Source organism: Apis florea, unplaced genomic scaffold, assembly GCF_048593485.1.
Source record: "Apis florea isolate Af1SG1 unplaced genomic scaffold, ASM4859348v1 contig_2272_pilon, whole genome shotgun sequence".
In the NCBI taxonomy this organism is placed as follows: Eukaryota; Metazoa; Arthropoda; class Insecta; order Hymenoptera; family Apidae; genus Apis; species Apis florea.
The window spans coordinates 2,977,994-2,993,625 of record NW_028256549.1 but is presented as its reverse complement, the minus strand read 5'-3'; the positions used below and the strand labels follow the sequence as shown (position 1 = coordinate 2,993,625).

General features: G+C 39.1%; 2 protein-coding genes across 11 annotated transcripts; one reads left to right on the top strand and one right to left on the bottom strand.

The window, feature by feature from the left end:
• The first annotated feature begins 118 nt into the window (after positions 1 to 118).
• jef (major facilitator superfamily domain-containing protein 6 jef) lies at positions 119 to 7,838 on the top strand. 2 transcript variants are annotated; one of them, XM_012489583.3, is made up of 11 exons: positions 119 to 882; positions 1,172 to 1,673; positions 1,750 to 2,133; positions 2,198 to 2,319; positions 2,377 to 2,602; positions 2,668 to 2,802; positions 2,877 to 3,146; positions 3,265 to 3,523; positions 3,709 to 4,002; positions 4,089 to 4,148; positions 4,461 to 7,838. In XM_012489583.3, exons 1-11 carry the CDS (start codon positions 467 to 469, stop codon positions 4,469 to 4,471), a joined length of 2,679 nt encoding a protein of 892 aa, XP_012345037.2. In that variant the 5' UTR covers positions 119 to 466; the 3' UTR covers positions 4,472 to 7,838. The 2 variants fall into 2 exon arrangements, with proteins under 2 accessions (XP_012345037.2, XP_003696104.2); XM_003696056.4 differs by having other exon boundaries at positions 4,089 to 4,195.
• Positions 4,876 to 15,086, bottom strand: Adar (adenosine deaminase acting on RNA). Of its 9 annotated transcripts, none has more exons than XR_015290554.1 (9): positions 14,107 to 15,086; positions 13,948 to 14,024; positions 13,805 to 13,865; positions 12,785 to 13,615; positions 12,302 to 12,687; positions 11,904 to 12,198; positions 10,332 to 11,784; positions 5,717 to 6,009; positions 4,876 to 5,598 (listed from the first exon to the last, which is right to left on the bottom strand). XR_015290554.1 is itself a non-coding variant. In XM_086902455.1 (9 exons), exons 1-8 carry the CDS (start codon positions 14,156 to 14,158, stop codon positions 11,419 to 11,421), a joined length of 1,992 nt encoding a protein of 663 aa, XP_086758581.1. In that variant the 5' UTR covers positions 14,159 to 15,086; the 3' UTR covers positions 5,616 to 6,009; positions 11,409 to 11,418. The 9 variants fall into 9 exon arrangements, 3 of the variants coding, with proteins under 3 accessions (XP_086758581.1, XP_086758582.1, XP_086758580.1); XR_015290556.1 differs by having other exon boundaries at positions 11,677 to 11,784; XR_015290555.1 differs by lacking the exon at positions 4,876 to 5,598 and having other exon boundaries at positions 5,616 to 6,009; positions 10,332 to 11,517; positions 11,594 to 11,784.
• Positions 15,087 to 15,632: the final 546 nt, after the last annotated feature.

Sequence of the window (15,632 nt, the reverse complement as noted above, 5' to 3'; positions counted from 1 at the left end):
CGAGAGATCGCAGGCAGCGTAGATCTAGGATAGGGGCGCCCATCGCTAGTCGTCGTGTCACCACCGGTCGAGACTATAGGGTGCGCAACGGGATGAAGTTGCGCGGGCGCACTGTCAGGACTATCGATTTCGCGAGCGAAAGGTGGCACGACGGTTGGCCATCGATTCGACGCTCGTCTAAAAGGATTGTAGCTTCGGCGATCCCCGAAAGGCGACTCGAGACACGGTCGAATCTCTCTTCTTCTCTCTCTCTCCTCGAGAGGAAGTTGTGGTGGTCGTCGTTCGAAGGCGGGGCCGATTCGATGCGAATCGGCCGCGGAACGTCCGTACTGGATCCTGGACACCAACAAGCGTCTGTCTGCTTCGACATCGATTCGTGGCGCACCAAAGTGTTTCGTTCGAGGGGCGAGCGAAGAAGGGCGAAGAATCGTAGTGGTGGAGTGGCGTTTGGCGTTTCATCCCAGTCATGCAGAATTATGGGCACGAGGATTACGATTACGGGGCTACGGAGGGTGGGCAAGCACAACAGGAGTCAGGTGGTGGTAGAACGTTACCACAGGTTCCAGGCGCGAGACCCATGGTCGACCCCCATGCCCACGGCGAGGTCGACCCGAACCTTTATCCCCAGGCGAAGGAGGCGACGCACAAGATACGTGGGAAAAGCGACGTGATCGAGTACCTGTTCGGCTCCGTGGACCAAGAGCTGCTCACGGTGAAGACGTTCTATTTCTTCTTCTATTCGGCGTTCGGCTCCCTGTTCCCGCTGATGGGCGTCTATTTCAAGCAGATGGGGATGAACGCGTTCCAATGCGGCCTTCTCATGGGGCTCAGACCTTTCATCGAATTCCTCAGCGCGCCTTTCTGGGGCTCGTTGGCCGACAGGTGAGAAGTTTCGACTTTCGTAATTTCGAAATATTCGAAATACGTAGCTAAGCTCGAATCGCAATTGAAAAGTTTCTTTCTCCCTCTTTTCTTTTTTCGTGCGTTAGAGACAAGAGAATCAAATATTGCGTGGGTTACCAGAATCGAGAGAGAGAGAGAGAGAGAGAGAGAGAGAGAGAGAAAGAATGCTTCAACCCTTTATCGATTCGTTCGAAGGTGTAAGAAAGAATCGCACAAGCTCCAAATTTATCATCCGGTGATATCGATTTTTCCCTTTGTTTCCTTTCAGATGGCAGAAGGGCAAATTGATCTTTCTAGCCTCCCTCTCCTGCTGGATCATCTTCACTCTACCCTTAGCCTTCATGCAACCACCGGCCACGTCGTGCATGGTTAGAAGGAACAGTAGCGAGTGGTTGGAAGCGCCGAATCCGAAAACGAGGATAGTCAAACGATCCACCAGCCTCGAGGACTTTTATCGTCAAAACGACGAGGATTGTTTAGAAATAGCGGACAACGTGGTGTTCGAGAGATTGCGAAAGGACACAAATCTGGATCCATTGACGGAGCTCGACTCGCGAGGGAAGAAGGGAAATTACGAGTCGAACGACAACAGGTTTCGAAGGGAGGCGCAACGAGGATCGACCACGACCGAGGACAGCCCCGTCGAGGATCTGAAGTACAAACAGTTGGTGTTCGAGGAGAACGATCCCGAAGCGAAGACCATCGACTTTGAAACGTTGCAAAGGAAAAACCGTCCTGCCGATGTGCTCGAGTACAAGCGTTTTCTCAACGTGAGTTTCTTACTTTTTTTCACACAAAGGTGCGGGAGGAATAACGCTCGTCGAAAAAAACTTGCGTTCGTTCCAGAATCAACCTTTGGAGGACGGAAAACCGCCGAAGAAAGCGTACGCGCACACCAAAACCAGGGTGAAACCGCCCCCGACCAAGGTGATGGTGAAACGAGACGCGGGACACGAGGGAAGTTGGACGGAGAACGAGGATCTGTTCGAGTCCCGGCAACAACAGTGGTCCGCCACGAAGAAACTGCGAAAGATGTCTTTGAACGAGGACGAGGAAGAGGAGAACGATAAGAACGAGATGGAACCGCCATTGGTCAGGAGCAAACGATACGTGAGGATACCTCACTCCGGCCAGAGCCCTCACGCCGTCTCCTACGCACTGAATTACAACGAGCAGGAGAACAAGGGATGGGTGAAACCTTTGTTCAGCTCGATCGTGTACAGATTACCGGTACGTTTGATCGTTTCTCGAATAATTTCTCGACTCGATCGGCAAGTAATTGTCGTTTGTCCAGGACATCCAAAAAACCTTCTTCCTCCTGTTGCTGCTGGTGATCGTCGGGGAATTCTTCTCGGCCCCTGCCATCACTCTTGCTGACTCCGCTGTCATCACTTTGCTGGGCGAGGACGCGGATAGGTAAAAAGGCCTGTTTCGCCATCGAAACATCTCTCTGCATCTCTCCTCTCTGCCCAGATACGGCCACCAGCGAATGTTCGGCAGCTTGGGCTGGGGTCTGGCCATGTTCTTCGTCGGCATCGCGTTGGATCACAGCACCGCGTTCTCAGAGCATCCTTGCGGCCCGGACGCGAGGGAGAAGAACTACACGATCTGCTTCGCCATCTTCAGCGTCCTGATGGGCGCCGCTCTCATCACCGCCACCCAGATCAACTTCAAGTACGACTTTCCTATAGCGGAACCGGTGAGCGATTAATAATGTCGATACGAAGCGTGTTTAATCGTCAATTCGTCGTTAAATTAATCCAGGAAGTGGAGAAGCCTCCCGCGGAGCCAACGAGGGAGGAACAGCTGCAGAGCCAACTGTCTCAGCAATTGAATCTACCCAGTCTCCAGGACTCGTCGGCCGCGGTGAATCCAAAGCCGCAACCTCCGGAAGACAAGGTATTCGCAACCACTTCGATCACTTAAAATAACGATCCGTTCCGGGATGGAATTTTCACGAATTTTCGTTCCAGACCAAGATGTTCGCCCAAACGATGCGAGAGATCCCTGAATGGGTGACCGTGCTGAAGCAATTCAAGAATCTCAAATGCGCTTCCTTTCTCTTCGTCGCGTGGTTCATGGGCTTCGGCATAGGCTTGATCTTCACCTTCCTCTTCTGGCATCTTCAGGATTACGGTGGAACACCGACCCTCTTCGGAGTCGCCTCCGTCATCAACCATATTTCCGAGATATTCGCCTACTTCTTCAGTTTCAAGCTGATCCGTCAGATCGGCCACGTGAAGGTTCGTGTTCAACTGCGTTCTTTGGTGCTTAAAAAAAAAAAAAAAAGAAAAAAGAATCTTAAAAACACGATTTTGCGATTCTTTGAGAAACTTTTAAATCATTTGTGATTTTTCACAGGTGTTGTGCATAGGACTTGGAGGGAACGTTCTCCGATTCCTCTACATATCTTGGCTCACTATCCCGTGGTGGGTGTTGCCGTTCGAATTCATTCAAGGGATAACCCATGCAGCCGTCTGGGCGGCGTGTTGCAGCTACATCTCTCACAACACGCCTCCTCAACTGCGCACCAGCGCGCAAGGCGTCCTCCAAGGAATCCATCACGGTCTTGGCAGGGGATGCGGGGCTGTGATCGGTGGCATGTTCGTCGCCGTTTACGGTGAGCTCTCCTCTTCCTCATTTACAAAGGAGAAGGAGAAGAAAAGGAAAAGAAAGGGCTAGTTCGAGATGCATCGACTCGATAATTATACAAATTCGGATTATTAATAATTCTCACGGATACGTACGCGATGATCTGGAAGAAGAAGAAATCGAGGAAAGATTTTCTCTTTTGTTCTGAAACAGGTACAACCGCCACGTTCAGAGCTTACGGCCTCATTTGCATCGTGGTCCTTGGCGCGTTCATCTTCATCAACTTCTACAGGAAGGACACAGGCTTCGTATCCGAATTGCCGCAAACGGAGGATCCGCATCAGGTAGCCGAGGCGACCCACCTGGCCCCGCATGGCGTACCCAGCAACGCCATCCCCCGCGCCCTCAGCTCGACCAGATTGCACGAGCTTGCTAATCAGGACACCGGGTACGGGGCTACTTATCAAACCTCGGGCGGAAACCTGAGCGTACCAGGTGCGAATGGCGGTAAGTATATCTATATGCATATACATTCTTGTAACTCGTTCTGTCCTTTCAATCTATCGTGCATAATCACATTTTTCGCACAACAGGCCCAGTGAACCCGACGAATCCATTTCTGAACAGCGGAGGCGCAGGCGAATATAATTACGGTATGACTGGCAATGGAGGGGACGAGTATATCCGTAGGAGCTTCCAGGTTTAGTAAAATCATTTCTAACTAAAACGTCTACAAGAAAGACGTTTGTTAGAAAAAAAAAAAAAAGAAAGAGGAGAAGAAAGAAAAAAGAATAGAGAAATAGAGAAAACTTCTACGCAAGGCTATACTCTCTGAACGAAAACAATTTTTTTTTTTTTTTTTTTTTCTTTATTTCTTTTCGTGCCCCCGTTTTATCATATAATCATCGTCGATATCGCGATTTGGAGAACGAGTTGTATTTAATCTTCTCCTGTGTTCCATCCAGCTTTACAATGAGGTGATCAGGGAATTGGATCTGTTTAAACCACCGCCGATAGTGACCCATCTACACGCTCAACAACCATGCACCAACCCCTTCCACCAGGACGACTACGAGTGGTAACAGTCCGGGATGCTCGATCCCACTTGAGGTGATCAGGATGATCGTGGAACGTTGGTCGGTAATCGGCTCGTTCTCTGGAGAACCAACGAACGAAGGACCAGCTTCGAAGTGCTAGGCAGAGGAAATTTTTACGGTGAAACAGGCTCGATGAATGAAAACCCCTTGGTGCCTCCTTGGAGCACCGACGATATCATTCCTTGCATTTTAAATTAGAAACGTTTGCTTCCTATGGGATGGAAATTACGCTCTTGACGAATCAATCTCGACGTTATATATATATATATATATATATATATAATAAAGAAGAGAATAATAGAAGAATAAAAAAAATTCGATCGATAAGTTCGGAATAGATAACGGTGCAACAACGTAAAAAAAAAAAAAAAAAAAATATTGACCGTGAGACTGATCGATAGAAAAGTGCCTGTTCCCCGAGATGTTGTTGTTTACGGTTAAATATTATTGAAAGGATCATTTCACAAATGATAATCGTCAAGTAAATGAGAAAGATGAATCGCGCTCGTTGGGGGCACCAAAGGGTAAATTTCGATCAGACGAGATTAACGTCCGCGAAACAGACGAGACGAAGCTCTTACCATTGCGCAGCGAATCTCTCGAAAAGAATCTCGAATCGAAGGAGATAGCCATCCGAGGTATACAAGACATTCTGTTAGGGGTGTGATAAAGTGGGACGATCTGACGTGGCACGTGAGAAATCAGCCATTTTTCACAAGCTTGGCTACGTGGACGAGGTAAAAAATCATTCGTTCACGCGTGCCAGGATCGTCAGAGACAGGCGAGAACGATGTTGTTTCGAAGGTTAAAAAAAATCTATCTATATCTCGCCAGATATACCTGAAACGTGTAGTACGACACGATCTGCGGGGTCGCTTCAACGAAAACTCGTATCCTTGTGCAAAGAAGACTCGCGGTATCGTTCGAGCTTATTTTCTGAAAACGAGAAAACCGTTTCCGGATCGATCGAGGAAGACTGCCAGTTTCTTATCGTGTGCACGATCTTCTATTTTTTCGGGGTGAGAATAAAAAAGAAAAATGAAAATGAATAATTGTGAAAATATACTTGCGAGATAAATTTTCGCATAGGAAGAATAAACGGAAGAATAAAACTCGAATCGTACCGTGTCCTCCTCGAATGCAAGCAGCTCGATGTAATTGTTAATCGTGTATCTTGACGTGCAAATCTATTACTCGGCTTCTCTCGGTTTCGTTGCGAATCTGATCATTGTTAATGCGCTAATCTAATATTCTCGGGCAAATCGCCACGAGAATATCTAGATTATAGTTATATTGTAAATACTTATTATCTTCGTTTCTCGACGCGTGTGAATATTAAGCAATTTTGACTCTTCTCTCGTTCACCAACGTTGTTTTCCGTTTTCTAGGCTGAACGTTGCTCGTTGCGTGTTGTATCCTGTAAAACGTTTCACACGTACTGTAATTATTATTATTATTATTATTATTATTATCATCATTATTATAGTATATCGAGTAGTCTATCAAAGTATAGTTTTATTAAGTAAAGCATTAACACGTTTAATCCCGTGATATAGGTGTATGATAATTGTTGATTATTGTGGAAGAACGATTAAGCGGGTCCGTGATAAAAAGAAAAAAAGCGTGAGCCGAAAAGCTCGAGATGATTATTATTATTAATATTGCGCCTCTGCCCGAATCGACATCGAAATTTATATTCGAGCCATCGTTACTCTTCTCTTCTGTTTGTCCTTAATTTTCATTTCCGCACGAAATGCGTTCGCCTCAAACGATTCTCTCGAATCCAAGGAGGAATCCAATCCTTATTTTATATATAGAATTTTTCACATCTAGTTCGATTTGATTCGGGTGAACGTGCGCGAATAGCCTAAAAACGAATCTCATTTCACGAGGCACAAGCTAGCACGTTGATACCTTACATATACATACATACATACATACATACGTACGTACGTACCTTATACGAGACTTACAAATCGTAAGGCATATAGAGTTTCACAGAGCGTCACAGTGCTTTTTAGCTCGGTATTGCATTAACATTATCGCTACAATTGCATAATTAAATCGTAATCGTGTATGCGAATGAATACGAACACGTGTCGTACGCAGGGGGGTGGTTGTTTTGTTTACTCGTTTCGATCGTTCCCCTGGACCGAACACTGCTTTCTTCGAGGACACCTTCCACCGAAATCAAGTAGATAGTAACGGCCGTATAGTAATCGTAATCGTGTATCTATTTATAATAACCAATGTTGTAATCGCGCGTAATGGAAAGAAAAGAAAAGAAAAAAAGGTTCGGATTCGTCTCGCGACAAATTTTGTATGCACGTGCACGACACACAATGGGATCACTTATCGATTAATCATCGAAACGCAATATACAGAGGAATGAATCGAATAAGCACGGATGGATGGATTCAGCGCTTAGAAATAATCGGTCGATCATACTCGACTCGCATGATTTTCCGATAATAATTTAAACACGGTTTTACTTTTTGTTCGATTATTGCTTCTAGCGCGGTCCATTTATCATTTGCTTTCGTAGATTTAAAAAGAAAATGAAAAGAAAAAAATAATCGCCGTCAAGCCTGTTAAATTTGTTACACTGTTACACACGATATCCGGTGAAAGGCGTGCTCGAACCAAATACAGATAAGTTATCAGTGATTTGTTTCGCGTTTCTTCGACAACAAGCTCTTAATCGAGTACGATTCTTGACAAGCATACATTGCAAGTCACTGTCAACAGTGACAACAATCTTGAACGATGTGTTTTACTCCAAGTCTTCCTACCACGTAAACTTAAGCGATATGAAATTTCGGCCAGAACTATTCTAAACGTGAAAACGTAGGAACTGAAGGGATAATATATATTATTCGGATATATTGTAGGGGATCGTAGCATTGCTACGTCTTACGAATTAAGATTAAACCTTATCTTACTACTATCGAAGGAAAACACGGTGGATTTTAATTTTAATTTCACCTCTGTTAATATCTTTCTCTCTCTCTCTCTCTCGACTTTCTTCCTCTTTTTCTCTCTCTTCTTCTTCTTTTTGAGCGACTTTTGCTCGAGCATACTTTTCACCCATATATATTTCGTAACAGCCACCGTAATTAAAATGGAGAGTATATATATATACTTTACATTATAGGGATGAAAATGCATGAACATTTGGCGAAACTCGATACATATCATATTTGAAATTGATGATTAAGTAAAAGGAAAAAAAAAAAAAAAAAAAAATCGATGTAATGTTCGAGGAACAGTCGCTTCGCACGTGGTCGCTTCGTCTCGCTTGATATCGTTGCTCGAACGATCGATAAATATTCTTTTTCGTCCCTGATATTTCTCGAAACAGAACTCGATAAAGAAACACGATGAGATCGCGGATTGAGAACACGTTCAGATCTTTTATTCTATTTATGCGTATTACACTATCATCGCGCGTCTTTTGCACGATTCCTTTTTTCCTTTTTTTCTTTTTTCTTGACAAGTTCGACAAGACTGAAGTAGCTCAAATTCGATTCAGTCGTTCACGCTATTTATCGACGAGCTGAAGAGTTCATTGAATTCTCAAGAAAGAAGGCCTGTCGAGGGATTCATGTGCGAAGCGCGATAAACGATAGCTGTACGATAGGTACAGCACCATTAATAGACTATTAACAGAAGAAGAATATATAATATACAGTAACGATGTAATTAATATACAGTTTCAAAAAAAAAAAAAAAAAAAGAGGAATTTTTCTTTTATCCTTGCCCTTCGTTCATCAATCTGTCTGTTTGCATAAATATAATAAATAAATTCGTAATATACATACATATATATATATTAATATCCTATATTTATATATAATTACGGTTTAATTTGCGCAAATGATAAAGTGACATTCAAGGCTATAAAGCAAATAGCAAAAAAGCATGCATTAAATAAAAAAAATAATAAAAATAAAAATAAAAATATCAATTTTCTACAAATTATGAAGACAAGTTGAATTTTCTTATCTGGAATGGATATCAAAAATTATAACGTATGATAATTATGATAATTTATGCATATAATAATTTGTACTTATGCTATCTATAAAATGACGCAATATCGGCTAAAATTTCGAAATGTACGATATAAAACGCATATACGAACAATTATAACGATCAAGCATTTTATTTCTATTTTTCTTTCCTTCATTCCCCCTCCCCCCCCCTCCTCCCCACCCCTCCTCTTTTCGTTCGAGATACGAAATTCTAATAATTTAATGCAAGGGGATGATTGCAAGACAACGACCAATTTATTTGGTAAATAAATGGTAATTTATTTGATATTCTTTGGCCTATATCGATATTACTTATGAATAGAGTTACAACTAGAGGCACTAGTCAAGCTTAAATTCTAGCCGACTACGAGAGATCGTATTATGATCGATGTTTCTAAAACTATATTTCCCCCGAATACGGATCGGAGAAGAATCGAAAATCGTGTCAAAGATTGATTAACTAGGACTAATAAAATTAATTAATAGCTATTATGCTCACTCCAAGTTTCTGATCACTGACCACTAAATGGTATTCCTTCTATCGGATCAGTGTGTATAATGTAATACATATTATATATACGTATATATAAAGTGTATACGCGACGTGATTCGCAAAGATAGGTGAAAGATACGGAAGAGTCAAGAAAAACCGATTACTTTCTACATAATAAAAATACTATCGTTCTAAAAATTTAAAATACTGTCGTAATAATTTACTAATGATTTCATACGAGGCGTGAGAAAACGGTAAATACGTGATTTTTAAATTTGTCTTTCGTGTCACGTATTTTTGGCGATTTTTCTTTAAAATGTATTCTTTATCTATGATACCATTTGCGTGTACACCTGCCTTTTTTCTTTTTTCTCTCTTTCTCTCTCTCTCTCTCTTTCTCACTCGCTCGCATTCTCTCTCTCTCTCTCTCTCTCTCTCTCTCTCTTTCTCGATACACCACAAATTAATTCCGTAAATACAGTCGATCCAGATTAAAAAGAGATTACTTTTCACGAGTGAAGTGCTAATTTGGTTATTTTGGACGAAAAAGTTAGTATATACTATATGTAAGTAATTTAAATGCGTGTTCATAAAGATTAAATTCACATTTAATATATGCAAAAGGCAAGAAGCAAGCAGCGAAATGCGATTATTCATAAAACTTGTTCTTTTTATACATGAAGCGCCAAGAACAATTAATCGTCGGTGACATTACATGTCAATATAGAAAGAATTATAAATTACAGTAAACAATAAAATTTATTAAAAATAAGCGAACATCGGTTAAATTAGCTTATCTTTGGCATTATATTATGTTTGGTTCCGACTTGATTACTAAATATTTTTACATACCGATGGAATCATTGTTTAAAAAAAAAAAAAAAAAAAAAAAGGAATGAAACGGAAATACGATATATAATATCGTCAAATAAATCTTAATACTTTCTTATATAATAAATAAAATTCAATAATATTATATATCTTTTTTTTTTCTTTTTTTTTTTTTTGAAGTTTGATTGCTTCTAATTCTAATATGAAATACTGCAACGAAATTAATTTGTACATTTGTCGAGTTTCTCATGCAAAACTGGACCGACACCGGGCAGTGTGTCATTACGGCAGAATCGCATTAAGTGTATAATACTGGCACAGTGAGGCAATGATCTTAGGATTCTCTAAACTATTATTAATATAATATATTTCTACACTCACCATTATAATTCATCCATACTTTCACGCTAATTCTTAATCACACAGTTCCTCTGTCATTTGTTCCCTATAAAAACCAATAATAACAACGTCGAACTGTCGAGGGCCGATTCTTTGTCGACGATTATTATTATTATTATTATAAAAAATAATCCAGTGCTACACCTTTTAAAAAAAAAAAACGAAGGATTCTTTTAAAGGAAATAATAGATTCGAAAGAAATTTAATGCGCCGACAAGGAATCGATTCCTGTCTTATTTCGTTGAACTTCGCAACAAAGTATTTAATTTGCATTAACAATTCTATACTCGGTCACAGCCTTTAGGGATGTAACTTGATGCACGTTATATATCACTGTTACTTCTAAAGCCTAGAAAATACTGCAGGCACGAATAAAAACCCGAGATGTTTTGTCAATTTAAATTTTTTTCTCCCCTTCTTTACGAATAGTTAATTTAGAGTAATTACCAAGAGGTATTTACTTTTTTCCCATTATTAAATATCCGCTTTAAAAATTCCCGATCATAAAACTGATTTTCAGATATGTGTCAAATATTAAAATTGATCGAATTCAATACATACGCAAATAGTAAATTCACAATCTTTGTGTAATCTTTCTTTGCCTGATTTGTGTTGCGAAATAAAATTCATTATTTTTTATATATCTACCAGTCTATAAAATTTGTCGAAATTGACATCACACTAATGATTAAGATTATAATTCGAAGTATCGAAAGTTATGATAACCCTATATCTAAACTGAGCAACTATCGAATCGTAAAACCTTCGACGGCTCGAAGACAAGATAACCAGTAACCATCAAGGGCTTATTTCTTTCTTTCTTTCTTTCTTTCTTTCTTTTTTTTTTCTTTTTTTTTTTACACTCTGAACACACGATATATATACGACAGAATCGTATAACCAAAATCACCAGACATGTATGAGAACCTACGATTTATGCTTTACTGATGCCGCATTCTGCCATATCATAACACGCTGAACGAGTGGTCTAGTTTGCAGTAGGAACTACGTAGTCTGACAGCCGAAAAATCGTATCATCTGCCGAGATCTTATCGTTACCCTGATTTAGTCAGATATCAACTTCAAACATATCTTGTTCGATTGGTTTCTTAACCCAACTGCCTAGATGTGCCTTTACGAAAGCTTCCTTCAACTGATGCTTGGCAAGCTGTTGTAGAGAAAATCGAACGAAATAGTGATGAACGCAATTCGCACTGATGTATAACGAAAATATTTCGACTTACCGAGTAATTTTGTACGGAAGATTTTGCATCTAAATAATGACGACACTGATTTTTATCAGCATCTTCAATAGTATTAAGTTTACCTAATAAGTTGTAAAATCTTCTGAACAGTCCTTGTTTTGATATTCTAGAAGGTTTTCCTAACTCGTCTTTTCCAGTAGTACAATTTATTACTTCAGCTTCTAGTTGACCTATAAAATACATCAAATTATGATAGAATTCCTCGTGTACTTTTTCTTTTCTTTTCTTTTCTCTCTTTTCTTTCTTTCTTTCTTTCTTTTTTTTTTCCTTTTTTCTTTTTTTTTCATACCGATTGTCCAATTAACGCTGTAATTAGGTGCTTTTCCAGGCTGTCTCACCTCTGACGAAGTAATAAGACTCATGAGTGGTTTATTGAGTCTGTATGGAGGCGGTAATCCTTGGATCGTATTTTCAATACGTCCGCAGACCGCCCTATACATATGGCTTGGGTTCAATAGACTGCCAAGAACGATGCTGTGGAAGTAAATTGGCTCGATGAAGTAGCTCAAGAGTGCACCTTGCACGCCAAGTACGTTCCAGCGAGCTATTTTGTCCGAACACGACATCGTCAGCAGTCTTTGGCCCTGTAAGATGAAGTAAATATTTGCGTACAGAAGAATTCTTTATATAAGAATTATTGAAGATATTTGCTTCATCCGTATTTAGTATATTTGAAATACATCATACCATAAGCACACCGTCCCACGTTTGGATACCCTCGCTGCTTTTTACGGGAATGGTACCTTCTCCGGATTCTATTTTAGTTCGCAATTGACCTCTTGCTCTTCGATTTGGATGTTTGTCGACGGATTCATTCTCTTCGTGAGGTGAAAAGATTCTTGCATCACCACATGGTGCGGTATTTATATACAAATGAAATTGAATGCCTTGTTTTAATTTAAATCCTTTCTTTGCCGGTTCTAAAATAGATTCCGCAGCCCGGTCCTCCGTATGAAGTTCCAATTGTTTATACAAATATTCGCATAAACATCTTCTCGCTACCACTTCGGCATGACAATCGTTCAGTGCACCACCGCTGACACTCAGATGTTCCCCCGAGACACATTTTGTACCTTTGTTTATTTAAAATAAACAATATAATTCTTTCCTTTAAATCAATTTTGATTTACAGGAAAAAGAAAAATAATATTTATAAAAACTATGTCTCACCAGTTGTTACACATATCAGTTCCGCATCTGAACCTTTAGTTTGAACAATGCCAGCTAAAACTTTGCGACGAGCATGTTGCGGTTTTGATTGAATTAATTCGCTAAATTTTTGATTCACCATTTTCCCAATTTTATCAGCTAACATTTGAGGTAAAGACATCTGATCTTGCCAATGGCCACTACTGGGAAAATTTGGCAAAACGCGAACCGGAAGCGGTATGCAGAACGAGGAACTGTGAACGTTCCTTAATTTAGCTAACGCTGCTTTACTAGCCGCAGCTTTTGCTAATTTTTTACTTGGTCCAGTTCCCTCGAATGTTTCTCCATCGATTGTTACCGATATTGTAAATTTTGCATAGCTTTCACCGTTGTCAGAAACACATTTATATACTACACCAGGATATAATTCATTAATAAGCGCTACAGGACCTTTTTCTAAAAATTTATTTGTGTTTTTTGGTTCTTGAGTTAAAGTTTTAAAAGCATTGACTAGATGATTATCGCGTTCCGTGACATCACTCGTAAAATCTGGTTCAAGGGGAATAGAAGGTTGACAAGTGTTAATAGCTTGATGAACTTCTGGTGTATTTCTAAACTGAACAATATTTCTTAATGCAAGTTCAGCAGCAGCATGTTTTGCCATTTTCTTAGTACGTCCTTTGCCTTCATAAGTTTGACCATCAATTTGTACCGCTATTGTAAATATTGGAGCATGTGTGGGGCCAGTTTGATCAACAACTTTATACACTGCACCACTTTTTAATTCATTTAGAGCACATACTGCATTCTTGGGCTGTGGATTCTTGTGACGCTTCTTTGGACTAGATGCACCTAACAAAAATAACAGATATATTAATTTGTTTGATATTTCCTTCCAGATCTCTCTTTGTTCAAAAAAACTTGGACCTGAAAAATTTATAAGGTGATCCGTGTTCCGCTTGTTTCTATTAAAAGGATTAATATACCATATATGCATAATAACTAAATACTTAATAACATGATATTGAATCGGTCACTGACCTTCAAATTCCGATTCAGCAGGTCTCTTCAAAATTTGTTTGCAAATGTTTGGCTGCTCCATCTGTGAAGAGGACAACAAGCTACTGCTATGGATTTGAAACAGATTTCTGCACTAAAAATAAATTTAATTAATTGAAACTCACCCCTGTCAGGTGTCCTTCCTGTAATCCCTTTGTGGGAGATAGGGGAATGAAATCACTACCCATGGATATATTGCAGTCTAGAGATTGAAATAAAAAGAATACGAATATGAAAAATGTATACACGATGGTTTATTAAAAAAATCGATGTGAATTTCATACTTGTTTCCTTGATGTCTTTTTCATCTTTCAACACTGTTAATCCGTTCGACATTTCTTGCCCAACAGATAAATGCACCTAAAAGAAGTTCGTCTCGAAACACTGCACTGTTACATTGATTTTAATTATACTCGTGCCGTGATATGTCCGCAGCGCCACTGCTGTTTTTTTCCTAGACGATACATAACCTAATTCATCGCACGTTCCTTAATCGCAGATTTCTTATGCAATCAAACAATACGCGCCGCATATGTACGTAAAGTTATTTCGCATTCACGACGCGAGGAAAAATGTTCAATCGATGTGTTATTTGATTAATCCGGTATGATAACACACCTCGTACGTACTAGCGCAGCTTGTTTACTGCGCAGAGTACTGCGCACACGACAAAGAAAACTCGCGCGGGGAGTCGATTTAAAAGACGAGACTCTTCTGCTAGAATCAGGGTAACGATGCGCAAAAAGTTTAAAGTGCGACGAAGACAGATACGTACACAATCTCTTATTTTTATATTTCTCTTTAAGAATAGAACCAAAAATAGTCTCGTATCATTACTACAAAAATGTAAAATGTCTTTTTTTTTCTCTCTTCATGTTCTTTTAAAATTTGTCGACATATATTGTTGTACATAACCAAAATATGTGTAATTATCATTCACGCGTAAAATCATGAAAGGACTACATGTGCAATGTATCGTGTGAAGCTAGAAACAAATTTCCTTAAAGGAATGTAAATAATTTGATCGATTGATTTCGGTAATATTTTCATAAAAGAAATCATATTTACATCAAACATATCAAATGTCATATGCTTATCAATTTTTACGACTAAATATATACTCTTCTGTGCTATGCTAAGAGACTTTTTTCTAACTTTATATTACAAAAAAATTGAAAGAACACGTATCACCTTAATTACATACGATAAAAACATTATCTGTATTTATCTGTATTTAATAACGAATATATACAACACATTCATAAAATAATAATTCGAAATTATTTATTAACTTACCTTCTTTCGATATATTCTTTATTTTCATGATGTATTTGATTATAAAAAATAATAAGTCCGGACTAATTTTTTTGGCTAACAATAAAAGTTCATTTAATAAATCAATTGTCAATATACAAAGATCTTCGTGCTTGATAGAACATTTTTCCAAGACTGTTGTTTTTTCTTCCTACGAGTAAATTTATAATTGTTAAGTCAAAATTAATATAAAAAAAAATAAAAAAAAAAATTCTTAACAAATTAATCACCAAATAATCGCTATATAACGTTATATTTTTTATCACATTCATTTTTTTTTGCACTCTGTTATATATTTTATTTCTACGTTTTATAATTCTTCTTAATTGAGATTTCGTATTCGTTTCAACAGATTCTTTCGTTTCAACAGATTCTTTCGTTTCAACAGATTCTTTCGTTTCAACAGATTCTTTCGTTTCAACAGATTCTTTCGTTTCAATAGATTCTTTCGTTTCATCATTTCGAAATTCGTGCGTTTCAAAATCATCGGTTAAAT